This window comes from Melozone crissalis, unplaced genomic scaffold (assembly GCF_028551555.1).
Source record: "Melozone crissalis strain CALT ecotype California unplaced genomic scaffold, PUWL_Pcris_2 ptg000027l_1, whole genome shotgun sequence".
Classification (NCBI taxonomy): Eukaryota; Metazoa; Chordata; class Aves; order Passeriformes; family Passerellidae; genus Melozone; species Melozone crissalis.
The window spans coordinates 18,432,863-18,449,013 of record NW_026535805.1 but is presented as its reverse complement, the minus strand read 5'-3'; the positions used below and the strand labels follow the sequence as shown (position 1 = coordinate 18,449,013).

The window sequence follows — 16,151 nt, the reverse complement described above, 5'->3', positions numbered from 1 at the left end:
CTCCAATATGGCACAAGGAAACAGGGAGCTGTGTGGTGGTTTAGGAACTTTTACAAGGTAGTTGTTACCTGGGCTTGAGTTACACTCCCCTCCTACCTGCCCACTTCCCCAAAATGCCTTGTGTTCATTTGGAAAAAAAGAATCCTGCATGGATAGTCTGGCTCTAACACTCAAGAAAGTAGAATCCAACCTGCAAAAAGCTGAAGCAGAACCAAAGTACACTACCTGAATGAAAATACACTGGGATAAGGTATAAAAGCATTATCTTCTCTGCTCTCTTGAATATCATCAATTACAGGCAAAGACATTTTTCCAAAGTAGGATTTCTCCATCATAGAAGTAAGTACATACAAGAACGACTTTTATTTGTTTTGGACTTAAGAAAACCTATGCATCTTCAAGAATTCAGACACATGCAAGAACTACTGCCATTCTAGAGATTAAAACTGACATTTAAGGTGAGGAATTAACTAGAGTCCATGCTTCCTAGACCATTAAACTATGTACATTCAGTGAAATTTGAAATTTACATTTCATATAACATAATCCAAATTCAGTAAAATAAATAATTTTTTTAAAAATTGGAAGAAAAATCTTACCTTTGGTGCACGCACATAATCTGTCTGTGCCCGAACAGTATATCACAGAGACAAACATATCTGGTTCTTCAGTGCCCTCTTTTTTAGGTGGCTCCACTTTGGCCAGAATTTCAAAGTTTGAAAGATCTAGTATTTTTACATATCCTCCCTGAGTAGTTATTACCAGGTGCCCAAGAGTAGAGATCTCAGATCTTCTCTCTCTCCCACTGCCATTTTTAGAAGATAATTGTATTTCCTCTACAGGCTCCTCACAGTCGTCTTCTCGATTATCCAATATATCTGGTGGGAGTAAAATCATTGAGGTAATTGTGTCTTGGGGGTCTTTGATATGCTGGATTTTTACTGGTTCCTCCTCTAGAGTAACTATTCTAGTGGCATAATTCATTTTATAAAGCACTAGGTATCCACCACTAACACTTCTCTGTTCAGGCTGAATTATTAAAGGAGTTGGTACATCTGCTGGTGTCTCCTGCTGGATTACATCAATACTCGTGCCATTCACTACGGCAAGACTTGATTCTAGTTCCCCCTTCCTTCTATTACATAGTGCCGAGTTTAATTTATTTAAATTATTCAAGGCCTCTACTTGATTTATTGCACTCAGAGACTCAACGGGACAAGTCCGCAGTCCTACTAACAGATGAACTCCATCTGCACAAGGTGTGATTGAATCCACACACAGGTTCTCCTCCTCTGCAAACTTGGGCAGACGCAGGCACTGAACCAAAGTCCCAGGCTTGGGAACCATAGAGCTCCACTTGTCCGAGTCCGGAGATGTCAGGTTGGCTGCAGCATCTGCAAACTGCTGAATGTAAGTCACAGGGGGGTCCTGTAACAGCAACTGTTCCTGACTGTCCAGCTCCATTTCAATGATCTGTGGAACTGTGAAACCATCATCGTGGATACTTTTACTCATAATATTGTTCATCTGGGAAAAGAGTTTTCCTGCTTTTTCATCAGACTCCTTGATGCTGTACAGCAGCAATACAGGCAAAGTCCTCCTTACCAGAGGGGAATTCAGTTCTGAATTCGTGCAGGATTCATTGTCAGTTGATCCCTGTTCGGAGACACTCTCACCTCGAGTCCTGCTTAAGCCATCCAGTGATCTCTGAGAGTTACTGCTAACGGGAGAGGTAGCAGGTGATTTGTATGTTAATAGACCTCCAGCTAATAAACAAGGAAAAGGAATGTTGTGTTGTTCTAGATGTTTTTCCTTCATCTTTTCACTCTTACAGTTAGCCAAACAGGGATTTGCCCCAAGTTCTTCCAGATCTTTAACTGTGTCCTCCAGAACATTTGCAACAATTTCCCACTGAAGTTTTTCAGGTTGTTGAAGAACACTGAGAGCTGTTATATCAAGGCTGACTTCCATCGTTTCTTTTTGTGATGTATGCCCTTTAAAACAAAAACGTTTAACATAATTCACATGCTCAAAAAACAAAACGGGAATCATACTGCATATATTACAGTTTGTTGGGAAAAAAGCATCTTTTTCTACATCTCATGCTCTTTTTTTCCCCACTTGGTGATCCTTACTCAAAGATGTAAACCACATTATAGAAAACAAACATGTAGTCCTCCCTCCCTCAAAATTTCTGACTGAACCTCTAAGAAAACAACACAAGAATACCATGCATAGCACTGTTCTGCTTCCATATAAAATCTTTACTCAGGAAGAAATACTTTATCAAAGTGCAAACCCTTAGGGAAATAATCAAGACACAGGAAACTCTTTTGGCAATCCCCTGAATTTAAAGCGTTTCATACAGCTGTAATTTGTTCCTGTTCTAAGAAAGTTCTTTTATCTTGGTTTGTGTGCTTTATTGACAGCAAGATAAGCAATGCTTGTTGTCAAGTAAGACATTTATTAACTAACAAAGTGCAGGGTTTTTTTTCTCCTGCATGCCATCTCTCCATCACACAAACTGAAATACTGGCATTTCTTTCAATGGTAAATCCATTGAAAAATTCTTTTCCAAGGTAAATTCTTTTCCTTTTTTCTAATCCAGTGAATATGATATCAGTTTTGACAGGGTTTTTTAAAAAGTCTGGAAGAAGAATTTCCCCTTTCACCTCTAAACTATTCCATATATAACAGGTCAGATATAACCTACCTGTAACAGATTCTGATCTGGAATGCTCTTCACTGTCTGAATCCTCCAGTAGATCATCACTGGAAAAAAAACAATGCACTAATGACACCATGTACATGCTAACTGCAGGCTTATTTTTAATTAAATTAGTAAAAATTCATAAAAACCACAACGTGTACTATAGCTGGCCATTCTTTTCAGCCAGCATTGTTCATCCATTGATGAGTTCATCACAGACACCAACAACAAAGACTTTATCCTCCATTACTGAATCAGTAGACCAGATTTCTTTTTGCCTCATTCTACTAATGTATTTCCTACAATTCAGGTCTAAATTGAATTAAAATGAAAACCAGTTCTCAGGAATCTTTCCAAGAAAAATAAAACCATACAATCAGGACATCTGAAAATGAATATCAACATCTTCAAATTCCTCAAAATCATCTCTGGAAAGTGGAGCTGACAGATTGCTCTTCAGTTCTACAAGCGATTTTGTAGCGAATACTGAAACAAGGGATGAACAGTGTTGTCGGTTTTAAAAATACTGCCAGAGAAATCTTTTTGTCATAAAACCAGATTCTGTTCAAGACACCTTTTCAAGAGAAATAGGACCCTGAGTAGTTCTAAGAATACATAAATAGTTAATGCACCTGACTTTTCCAATAAAAGAAATTATTTCCTATTACAGGCTCATTACACATAGGAAGGACAGTAATCCCTTTGCAGCTTCAGGTAAAACTACTCACAGTACCAAGTCAGATCCTCAAACTTCAACAAACCAGATGCTTATTCCTCATATCCAAGAAATACATCTTTGTGGGGTCAAACCTGAAAACATTCACTTCACAACATGGCAGACACAATTCAATATTTTAAATCTGATCCAGCTTCCCCTTAAGCAGAGAAGTGAGAATCAATTCCACGTAGGTTAAATGAAATGGAAGATGCTTAGTTCTAGGCAGTATGATTGCACTGTCCTTTATCCAGCTCTTAAAATTGGTTTAATTCTTTAACTATTAAGGAGTTGCCAGCCCTAAAGCTACAGTAAGAGTCCAGGCGGCTGCTGATGCTGCTCATGTCAGCAGAAGAGCAACCTTTCTATTTGCTCTGCACTACTGTAGACATCACACTAAGCTTAAAACCAAGATTTACATCCCTGTGCATATAACAGTATTGTTACCTTCTTCTTAATGCTGAAGTTTAAGAAGCAACCTTCAGAAAACTAGCAACACTCCCCAGTCAACTTTTGGTCTACATTTTCCAACAGTTATTCACTCTATTGCGCTTTGGCAAGACCAGACAAGAGCACCCAGTAACTGGGTTAGGCTGCATGAAGCACAAATGAAATACTACTTTTTTCTCACATCACACTTTCTAAGCAGTGACATACCCTGTAGCTTATCCAAACCCTTGCAACAGGACTATCTAATTGTTTAGAGTCTGTATATGTGTACTAAAAGAATGCAAGGAAGCACAAATTCCTAGCACAGCTAAACAGTTTATTTTCAGAATGACATAACCACAAATTGTGGAGAAGCAATCAGAAAAAAAGCATGTTCCAGAAGTCCAAGAGGAGCCTTTACTTTCAAGATCTGAAATGTATAATCCATAACTAAAATGAAAGGCTGATGCAAAGCTTATATTCCTTTCTCTTTTTACACTGCCTTTGAAACATGAGCATAGAGCAGCAATGAGATCTGAAATCTCTTTGCTAGTGGAGTATAAAACTGGAACAGCAGGAAACTGGCTTAAAAAATAGAAATTTAGATTAGTCTGTTTCAAGTGTTGAATTATGTACAAAAATACAGAGTGACTAAAATATTATTTCCATGAAAACAAAATTACCAACCTTATGTTTCACAAAGCATGACTTTGCTAAATGACATTTACCACTCACACAGAAGCATTTAATATTTCTCATTTGGTAGATTGGCATACCTGTCTCCTTCTAATTTTGGTATGTCTGAGCAGCTAGAGGAATCTTCTAACCATGCTAGTGTTGGTCTCCTTGAGTCAACCCCTGAGCTCTGTTCTCCTGATAACATAAGTTGCTGCACAATAGCGGGATCATATGCATTGATTTCAAATTTTAAGTGGACCTGAGAAATAACAAGAAAAAACAGAAGAGGTATTTGATTTTGAATCAGGATATGCCTGATCAGTAAATAGCTGATGAAAAATAATTATTTATACTGCATACCTTCATAAGTTTGGAAACATCCCATATGCAGATCTTTCCTCGTTTTGTTGCAGCAGCTAGAAAATGAGGGCAACTTCCAGATCCAAAGCAGGTTATTCTGTCAGTGCCATCTGTGCAGGGAAATTGTGCTGGACTTGTTGCCAGTGTGACTGAAAGAGGTACATTCTGAGTGTGCTCACCCTTGACAAATGGGCAGTTTGGGGAATGTCTCTCATGTTCAGACCTTTCCAAATTAAAAACAAACACAGAAAACAGTTTTTACTGTGAAAACTACACACAGTATAAGCAAGTTAAGCCCTAGAAGTGAAGCTGAAACTGAACGGTTTGAACTCTATTGCAGCCAACCATACAAGAGAATTCTGAAGCTACTAACACAGCTTTCCCTGCTGATTCTCAATAGCAGACTGTATTAAAGACTTTGATCACTCAATGTGCATTCATAGTCAAATGGATCAATCTACACAATGCTCTAAATATAATTAGTCCATTAAAAAAAATTGTTCTATAGGCAGTGGCCAATCATGTCCCCACAAAGAAAAACCCAGATTAAATTACATTAAAACTCTAATGTTATGAGTAACTTTAGAAGCAATGTCCTGTTTTTAGTTCTATATCCACAACTGAAAAAATCAAAACTGGGAACAGTCCTGAATGTCACATTAACCAAGAAGCATGGAAAAAAATGCATCTTGATATACAACTAAGGCAGAGACATGACAGGAGCAATTACACGGCTACAAAATGTCTTGAAAATTGTAAGTGAAAGGAGTAGACAAAAACTATGAAGATAATATTACAAGGAAAAGTTTCCACCAAGTCTGGAATCTGATGTGTTCAAGGAAACATTACAAATTACCGACTAATCAAGAATAAAATTACATTAAGAACTCTTTAATTAGTGTAAGGTCCTCCCTTTCAGTCACCATCCACAATTTTAGATGATTGAGGAAACTAGCAATGGATACTGCAATTTCAGATAAAAGGCAAATATGCACTAAACAGTCAGAGCAGTTTTTGAACCTGAAAAGAGATGTATTCTAGTCTCAATCAAATAGAAGACTCAGTTTAGATCCCCACAAACAAGTACTGGCTGACAACTCTCAAGGAGCAATTTGAAATGAAACAGCAAATCAGAATTAAGATATAAAACCAACTACATTTTTTTTCTTTTAGTATTACACAGAAATTTGATATTGTACATCAAATCTTTTTGTGACTTGTTCCATGGAATCATTTTGAGAAACTTGATTTTTTCCTTTGAAGATTTCTAACCTCTTCAGCACAAAATTAGGTGTACTTCACACATCATTAAACTTACCAAGGTTCATCTGTAGGCTCCCAGCACACCAAGCACACACTGCAGGTAAAGCACATGGCTCTGTCATCTCCTGATGAAGCAGGCTATGAAAATAGGAAGAAGCACTTGAAATTTATATAGCTATGTACTACAAAACACTTTTAACTAGGTGATCAACTTCTTTCCCTCTAGTGACATACTAAAGCATCACACCAAACATATAAAAGGCCACAAATTATATACTACAAAGTGGCAGCATTTCACATTAAAAAGAGAATACACATTACTGTAGAAGAGATCAAGAACTAACATTCATGCAAGTCATTGGATGCAAACCACAGACAAAGAACAGAAATTGCTTTTTTTTCTTTGGCAAAAGTTCACAAGGTTCAAAAAATTTAGAACTGCAGCAGAAAACATGCTTGGATAAACACGGGTTAAAAGATATTCCTACCAATCTCTTAGGACATAAAGTATTCTCTACCACTCCTCTGCAAAGAACAGTTGTTACTAGCTGAAGTAACTGAGGAAAAACAATCAAAATTTCCATTCTCTTAAAATTTAGCATTTTCATGATCTCATTTCAAGATATGCTTGGGAATATGCAGATGCAATTCCAACATATGAATTCCCTGCCTTTTTCCTTCTGTGCAAGTTAAGGAAATCATCCAAAAACTTCATCCACCTATCACGCTTTACAGCTGACAGAATGAAACAGACAATATTGCTGTCAAATGCTAGGCACTGCCCAGCAATTATTATCTAAATCCATATCATAAATATTTTTTAAATCAGGAATAATTTCAAGGAATGAAAAATGGAAATAAGCAAAAGTAGTGGAATAAAACATTGAGGTTGTATTTATTCACTGAGCCTAACAATTTAATGTGATCTAGGACCTCTGTTTGATACAACAAAGTCCTACCAGGAAAGTATGTTTAGAGAACTCCAGTGTCAAGCTTATTGCTTTTTTGTTTTACTTGTTATATAAAAAAAGAAAAAAAGCCCTACTAGAAAACATCACCACCATTTTTCCCCTGCCCTCCCACCTGAGGAACAAATACTAGGAACAACTAAATCTCTTACCTGGTGATAGAACCCAGCTTGAGCCATAGGATCTGGCTGTGCCCACCGATAACCCACATGAGGCCATGAAGTGAATGTCTCCCGTCTGTTAGCTTCACTATACATCAAAGACCTAGAAAGGTGAAAAACTCTACATGACCCAAAATTGCCACTTAAAATTAAAAACCCAAACTATTTATAAGACTTTGAGTCCTTTATTAACCATTAAAAATAGCATAAATAGTTACCTATAACTTACACATAAAATTATAATTAACTATTACAGGAAAATTACAAACCTCCCTCACCTGGGTGCTTAAAGTACATCCCCAGCAAAAAACTAAAAGCCACACAACAACTTATGGACCTTAAGAGCAGGATTAAGAAAATAAGCTTCCAGGTAGCCTATGTGATCTACCTGCAGAGAAAAGCATCAGATACCCAAAGCTATTCTGCATTGAAGGCAGGTGGAGAAGCTAGCCCAACAGAAGTGCAAGAGAGCTGGATTTTCTTAAACATGACAACTACTGTAAAAATTTGGGGTTCTTAGTTAAACACTTATAAATTTACATATTTAAAAATTCTCTAAAGTGATATTTTAGGCTTAACTAAATAGATGACACAACCCTCCTTCCCAGTCATCACTCACTACATACTGTAATACTCACAAATTTTAAACTACTAAGTCCCAAAATATGAACCCCTCTGCAACTTAGGTAAGAGAGCAAAGAAGCTCCTCTCTTTTCCACCTTCACTCAATGCATGTCTCTCATTTGCAACAGCACATGAGAAATGAGTATCAGTTTTCCTTTTCCCTAGACAGAGTTTTGTTCTCCCAAGAACTGGGGCTGTTAGAGGGAAATGTGCCTTATTTCCTGTTTCTGCTTCTCAGTTTCAGGGGATTTTTGCTGTCTTGTAAGAGAACAGAAATATTAAACATTTCCTGCCAAAGAAGTAATCTATTCTAGCAACGCTCACATAAGAGCTATCTTAACTTGACATTATACCAGCTCAAGAGACAGATCTTGGGACAGGTCTAATCAAAATACAATGTAGTGAGGTATAGGTAGACCTGAAGGCCTGGAGAAGGAAAGCTAAGAGATGAAATCAAATTCATTAAATTATTTGAGATGTAAGAAATTATAATACAAATGCAAAATAGTATTTGTACAGACACTTTCAAGAAAGAATAATTTATAAACTTAGAAGATTTACCACTATTCTAACTAGTCTCAGCTTATGAAGGTTAAAATAAACTACCACTTAGATAGAAATAGATGAAGCAGCAATCTGAGATAAAATGTTCTCTTATTCTACACATGTTGCAGTTGACTAGAGAGCTCAGAAGTAGCATATATATGGTCTGCAAAGGTAACTTCCTAAACTTCTAAACCATAAAACATAATAATGACTCTTTCTTGTATGAAGGAAAAGCAGTTGACTTCAGGATACAATGGAGTATGTATTTAAGGCTTCAATTCTTACCTTTCTAAAAGTGTATGTTGGGATTAAGAGCAGAGTAAATTTGATTTGCATTAAAGTTGAAACCCAGACAGTCTTGTGGTGTCCATAAAGGCTTTCCTAAATTCAGTAATATGTATGGCACAGCACACACGAAACAGTTGATTAGCTGCATGTGTAAGAGCAGCGAAGTACAGAATAGGACTAACTCTTTAAGTAAGTTAAAAGTAATCTAAGAGCTTATCCTGATACAACTAAGGGGTCAAATTCATCACTTATTTTGCATTAATATACCTGTCCACAGATCGGCCAGGTCCCACACCGAGCTCTGGTCGTGCGCTGGGTAAGAGGTAAGATAACCTATCCATCACAGAGGATGCTACAGGTAAGGCAGCAATATTTTGATTTATCTTCTTGAGTTCATTTACAATGGCACTGGCGACAGACTTCAAAACATGATGAGGAAGGTGGAACGTAACCGTTGCCCACTAAATAAGAAAAGAAGTGTCTATGTTTTAGAATTTGAAAATCTTAACAACAAACAGATCAGAAGAGTGTCAAAACCGAAACCCAACACGTGTGGTATCAAGAAATACAACAGACACACAAAAGAAACACGAACATAACACAAGGAAAGTAACCTCATATTTTAAGCTCAGTTGGGTTTATTAGTTGACTTTATCAGCAAGAAACTAATCTTGTTTGTTCTCTTACCAAGAGAAGCTTCACACATAAAACTAAGGAACAGACAATATATTCCATTGTCTTCAAACAGAATCCACCACACTGAGTCACAGATTTTGCATGTTTCAATGGTAGACACACAAATTAGACTTGGGAATCCATGGTAGACAGTATAAATTCTTACCTTTGCAACTTTATGATTTGCTGCTGTTTCATGTGAGGTATTTTTTAAGCCATCCTTCAGTTGTGTGATGAACAAATCATATCCCTCTGTGCTAGAAACATCTACTTTTTCTATGCAAGCAGATAACAGCTGCTGAGCCTAAAATGCAGATGTGCAAGCAAAGTTAGCATCCACACTGAGTAACTACAACAGGAATTATGCCTGTTTCATTACTCTTGGAAATGTCTTTTGCTGGATCCCACTTTATCATATATTATATCAGCATAATTCCCATTCCAGACCTGAGTATTCCCATTCCAAATTTTACATCACAGGCCAACCCACAGATAAACTTCAGCAATGGTAACAGTAATTACTACAAATTCTCTCAAGGGCAGTATTACCAAATGTTAAAAAAAGCCAGTCATAAAAGTTAAAACAAGATCTATCAAAGAAACATCTATTGCCCAATGCTTTCTCTTCAAAAGGATCCATTTAGCTTTAATGACAAAAAGTGACAGCAAGAACAAAAGTCTTGCCATTTTCTGAGTAGCTTTGTACCTTCAAAAAGGTAGATAATAATGAGAACAACCACACTGCAATACAATTCGAGCTAAGTTACTTACAATGCTAATACAGCAAAGCTGAAAAATGAAGCAAAGAAAAACCCAGGCCAGTTTAGAAGTTAGTTCTTGAAAGTCAGAAATAATGCAGCTAGAAAAGAATGCTATAATCGTCCATTTACAGACATTTTCTTCCAAGTCTCATCTGTTTCCAGCTTATCCCTCTGTCTGCTAACTTCATGTTGACAGGTAAAGTTTAAAGGAATGCTTATTGTGCAAGGCACAGAGTATTCTAAATCTGCTGTTAGGTGAGTTAACATCTGAAAAATATTACAGGAATTCTTTCAAGTTACAAATACAGGGAAATATTTCCCAAGGACAATGGTCAGCCAGTCCTTTAAACAACCACAAACTCCTAGAAACAGCACAAACCAAAAGGCCCTTAGTTATGTCCTTGGGAAGTTCAGGGGAAGAAAGACTGAAATAAGGCAAACCAGCCCCTGAGCCAAGGTTCTATCAGAAGAATAACAGACTGTGGAAGCTCCTCAATTTCAGTGTTCTACGGCCAATTCAAAACAGCACAGAGATTGCTTCATAACTTGCTAATGCTGACAATTAGAAATGCATAAAGGCGCACAGCACTACCAGCAGATCAAACTACTTAAATTAAGAGCAAAAATGTGCAGAAAAGTTATAGAGACAAAAAAAACCCCCACTAAATACCCCTCCTTGGATGAAAGTTCTTGACCTTTCTATGATGAAAGAGGTGGACAGATGTGTTTGTATGATATTTGCTTAGTATTTACTAAGTTTTTCCAAGGTCTGGGTTACCACCTCTTTAAAATTAAAAGAACTTGAGACTGATACTGTTATGCCTCCTTCCTCACTGATCTAGTGATCAAACTCCCAAAGCTACTCCTACTGAACTCCACATTTCTTTTTCTACAGGAAGGATCTTAACAGAGAAGTGCTGTAAAAAAGGGTCTATAAACTCTTTAGAACCAAAGAATCTCTGTGCAAAAACTAACACAAACTTATAGACTGTATTGAACCATGTGAGACTGCAAAACTGTCACAGCAGATCTTATGAAAGGAAATCCTGACCTCTGACACTTTCTTCACACTCAGCCACACATACCAAGATTCTTTAGTAACCCACAAAGGGTACAAAAGCAATGCCAGTGGGCAGCAGGCATCAGGAACCTGGAAAGCTCTCTGCAGAGACCTCTATGAAACATTTTATTGCTGTACTCCTACTCAAGTCACATAGTTAAAAACCTCAGATATAACATAAATTCTTGATTCATAACACATAAATAATGTACATCAATGCTGAGGATAAACGAATGCAACAAAATCCTAAGTACTATACTCTAAGCAGAAATGTCTACATTAGTATGTCTAAATGCCCAAACCACGAAGTACTGTGCTACACCTGATCCAAACATAAAAGGGAAGCCAGGTTTGCACAGAAAAAAGTACTTTTTTAGGCCAGCTGACCTTGCTAGAAAACTTAAGATTCCAGCTCTAATTCTTCACATGACAGAACACTGTGTTACCTGATTTCATCTTTCTTTTTCTGAAAGACTATAACAACAAATTAGGAATACCTAACAGGCCAGACTGACTCCTAGAAGTGCATATAGATTCCATACACAAGCAACGACAAAGGTGGGGAAATGAGTCCTTATCTCTGGTCACTAAAAAAAGTTCTTTCTTCTGAAATAATGTGGTCTTGGGGCATGCTCTTATTTGTTTGAGATACAGGAAACTGTGAAAGGCTGTGGCCCTATGACAGCTAATAACTAAGAAACTTTTCCATTACATGGTGTAAATATCACCCGAGAAACTCAGAGTCAAATGTCTGGTTTCAGTATTTCTGACAGAGTTATTTACATACCTCTTTTCACTCCCCCCCCATCTTACCTCTGTAACTGGCAATTCAAGCTGAACCACGTCATCTTGTTTTGAAACAGGCGTTTGCAGAGCTGTGTCTAACAGCAAGATGCCATTGAGATCTTTCCTACATCCTACTGCATAATCATCCACAAAGATCACTTTATCCACAGCAGAAATATACTGACATTTCACCCGTCCACCTGGTTTAGCTAGAAAGGAAAGATAAAATGCAAGATCTAATTAGAAAAATGCTTTTATAGAAAAGACCTCTAATTTCTGTTTAGGAAAGAAAAGTAAAACTTTGGCAAAATCTTTACTTCTTGAGATGATCAAAACATTTTAGCAACCACAATTTTCACTAAGCTTTTATATTTCCTACATTAAAAAACAAACTACCAAAATCTATACATCCCATCAATAACCATTTTATTCCTACAGTGGAAGCCATTAATTTAAATCCTCCTCCTACCAGGAGGCCTCAGCTAGAGTTTTCAATCTTAATGCAGATGCCTGGTGTTTTAACTTGATACTAGCTGACAATCAATAATAAGAACAAAAATGCACAAACCAGAATGAACACTGAGACAAAATTGTTAAATTACCATTAAGCCTTACTAACAACACTTCATCAAGCAAAACAACACTTCTCAAAACTAAGTACAGCATGTAACATGTACCAATGTGGTGCGTGTTCCTTGAAACACTACAACAGCTCATTTCTGCTCAGTGTTGCACATGTGATGTTAGTAACAGGTCTGAGAAGTTTGGTGAAGGCAGAGGAAGACTGCCACCAGATAAATAAGGAAAGGCTGTGGCAATGGATATTAACCCCTAAAATGTTTAATATTACTCATCACTATTACGTGCCTAAAGCTGGATAGACTGCAGAACTGAATGTAATCCATGTGAAATGCTACCTGCATAGAAGGCAAACTGCCTTCTATCACAGACAGAGTAAGCTGCCACTCCAGAAGCAGACTGTGTCTATGTTATAAATACATGGACATATTCTCCAATGGCAGCTGAAAATGCTGCATCGTCAACAGAGATGTCTTCCTGTCACACAGAAATAGGAGTTTCATGAAATTTTGCATTAATCATGTCCTGTCCATGTTCTCCTCTTTCCTCAGACACTGGATACTGTTTTTATTATAAATAATTAAAAAAATCACCATTTTGCTTACTAGCATACAGTAAAACATCCAGATAAGGACAGCTACATGACTCTGTCATCTTCACACTTAATAAGAGTTAAATGGAAATTAAAACTTCTGGAAATCCAGGGCACATGAATCTGACCACATGACATTTGTGGTATCCTCTCTCTGAAAATGCAGGTAAAGAACAGTTGTCAGCTGCCCTTCTCACCAAGATTTTGGAAACAATGACTCACACTCACAAAACAAAGGAGATAGGCCTTTGCCTGCAGTAAGCATACTGCAATTGTAACCATTGATACAGCAGTCAGAAACACCTGAAGAGTTCGGAATCACTTGATAGCTGTGAAGTCTTTGGTCCTTGCTCAGCAAAAAAGAGTTCTCTGAATGGTAAATCAACTAATTTCACACTGTGTTTTTGCCAATACACTGGAGTTCCTCACACAAAACTTTCTACAACCAACACAGCTGCAGGCAAGGAAGTAAAACGTTCTACAGGAAAATCAGCTTTGTCAAAAATTCAAATACAAGTTTTAATATTTTTAAAAGTTTCAAAAATGTACTGGAAACTATCATGCAATAAACTGAACAGTATCTGACGCACTAAACTACAAAACCTCAGTAGATTCTGATGATGTTTGCAGACTATCCAGAGTGATCCAAGGGATGGATCACTACAGGACACTTTCTTTAACACATCACTTCTCTCCTCCTTCCCCCTCCCAGAGAAAATGGGAAAAGCAGTTCATCCTTTCTGGATGAGCCATGCCAACACCATGAACACTTTCTTTTGCACTTTCCTTATTTCCTGTCAAGCACAGGAGTGTGCTCATGCCCTGTGCCTAGGAGTTCTGCAGTCTGTAGGAGCCCCACACATTGTGGCTTTCTAGGCTAGACCATTCTTACTTTATCAATTCTGTAGTGATGTTAATGAAATCTCATGTCTAAAGCAGCAAACAGCTAATACCCTCTGAGTAAATGGTCCAACTCTTTAGAAGCCAATGAAGATAACTAATGAGGCAGATAACATAGTATTTCTGCTCCACTACAAAACGAAATAAGTTATAACTACAGAACAAAAAATATATTGCCTTCCAGCTGTGATCTTTTGTTGTGTGCTGGCTAATATTCTGGTTTGTTGTATTGACAGAAAGATTGGCCAAATTATCTGTAGAAAGTTATTTACAGTTGCTGTTTTTATTTTATTTATTTTATTGTATTTATTTTATTGAAGTACATAAAACCAAAACAGGCTCCCTTAGCCTAAGTCGATGGAACTTCAAGGACATTGTTCAATCAATATTTAATATTTTTCCAAAACTCAGAGAAACACATTCTGTAACTGACTAGTTTACACTAAATAGCCTCTGAGTTGCTGAGAAGCTTTTTTGCAAATAGGAGTTTAATTTTAAAAGTTCACAAAACACATTTCAAGATAATTCTAAAACTAGTCACATAGTGTAACATGGTCTACATTTGGCTGACTATATTATTGTAATAACAGATTAAGAACCAGGAAACCAACAAATGTAGAAGTCACTGCTACAGAAGTAGTAACCTACAAGTTATGCCTAGAAAAGTTAAATCATCCTAAAGCATTGTCAGAAGTGTTCTTTTTAACTCAGGATCAATATTTTACAATGAGCTTAAGGACTCTGCCAATACCCATTGAAAAACATACTGGTGCCCCTCTAACATTATGTCCTGCCTGTCCAGTCTCAGTTTACTGCCAATAAATAGTGATCTGCACCTTCAGAAACCACAGCTAAAAAGTTTCATGTAAAATCACTAGATCATTTAAGCTAGATCATCAAAACCCAACTGTTACTCTCATTTAAGCCTCCATTGCTTTAGCTGTAATTTATTTTGGGTGTTAGGAGAAAAGCAGTCATTCTAAGTTTCTAATGATTTTGCTTTTCAGTCTTGGCACAAGTGAATCATAGCTTCTCCCAATATCTCCAGCCTATCTGCCTAGGATTAAAAACAAAACAACTCACAAAGAAGTCATTAAACCTTTTGTCAGTTCCTACAAGGAAACCTGGCAGGCTGCTAGCATGCCAGAAGTGCAAATCCAATAGCATATTACACTGTGATATGACATCTATCACAACATTAGAACTAGCAACCTAAACTTAAAATAAAACCAAACATCAGATTGCAGAAATTAAGAACCTGAGAACACGAACATTTCACCTCCACCTTCTTTGTTTCAAACAACAGAGAACAGAGACCAGCAATTTCCTGTGATCGCAATCTGACCCATGGGAGTATTACAGAAAACCAACTGGTCTGGAGAACTCATAACAGTCTAAGCAGCATCTGGCATGCCCCCTTGCCTATGGGCATTAAGATGAACCAAACCAATTAGAGAATTAGCCTTGCATTTCAAGAAGTAGAACAATGAAAAAGTTTGTCTCCATCTCTCTGCTAAAGACAGATTCAGCCTCAAAGCTACAGAGCTTAAGAGAAGTGGCTGTCACACGCATATGCTTGGCCACCATCATGAAGAGATAGAGATTAATGCTGGCAGTAGCACCTTTGTCTTCTGTAATATTGGAAAAAGTTAATTCTGAAAATTAATACTATTTTAATACTATTTCTGGCTAGAAAACTGCTAGCCAGGAATAGTATTAAAACATGTCAAAGTGAGCAATTCTCTTGACAAGAAGCTCCCAATACAGAGCAAAAAAAGCTTAAAAATAATTTCTAAATTGAAGGAAACTAACACTTACCTGCAGCTATAAAGTGAGAGTGGTAAACACATGCATCATAGCACTGATTCCATAAGGCTAAGACCCAAGTCCAATCAAGTATCTAAAGGTTCAGAGTTCATAGCTTTGATCTATGAATGTCACTAGGTCTTTAAATAAAGAAGTAACATTTTTGGAGAAACAGAAATCCCATCAGCCCAGTAGAAGAGATACATTATGCACAGCAATACCAGTTTCTGGCATTTAATTGCATCTGCCA

General features: G+C 37.1%; 1 protein-coding gene across 2 annotated transcripts in view; it reads right to left on the bottom strand.

Moving 5' to 3' along the window:
- The window catches only part of BIRC6 (baculoviral IAP repeat containing 6), a 177,765-nt gene that overhangs the window by 149,924 nt on the left and 11,690 nt on the right, over positions 1-16,151 (bottom strand). For both annotated transcript variants that reach the window (XM_054280068.1, XM_054280069.1), the window contains exons 2-10: positions 12,052-12,233; positions 9,584-9,721; positions 9,010-9,203; positions 7,276-7,387; positions 6,211-6,293; positions 4,893-5,115; positions 4,631-4,791; positions 2,714-2,772; positions 600-1,994 (exon numbers count right to left, since the gene is read on the bottom strand). In XM_054280068.1, coding sequence (XP_054136043.1) covers positions 600-1,994; positions 2,714-2,772; positions 4,631-4,791; positions 4,893-5,115; positions 6,211-6,293; positions 7,276-7,387; positions 9,010-9,203; positions 9,584-9,721; positions 12,052-12,233 — 2,547 coding nt within the window. The remainder of the gene's footprint in view (positions 1-599; positions 1,995-2,713; positions 2,773-4,630; positions 4,792-4,892; positions 5,116-6,210; positions 6,294-7,275; positions 7,388-9,009; positions 9,204-9,583; positions 9,722-12,051; positions 12,234-16,151) is intronic.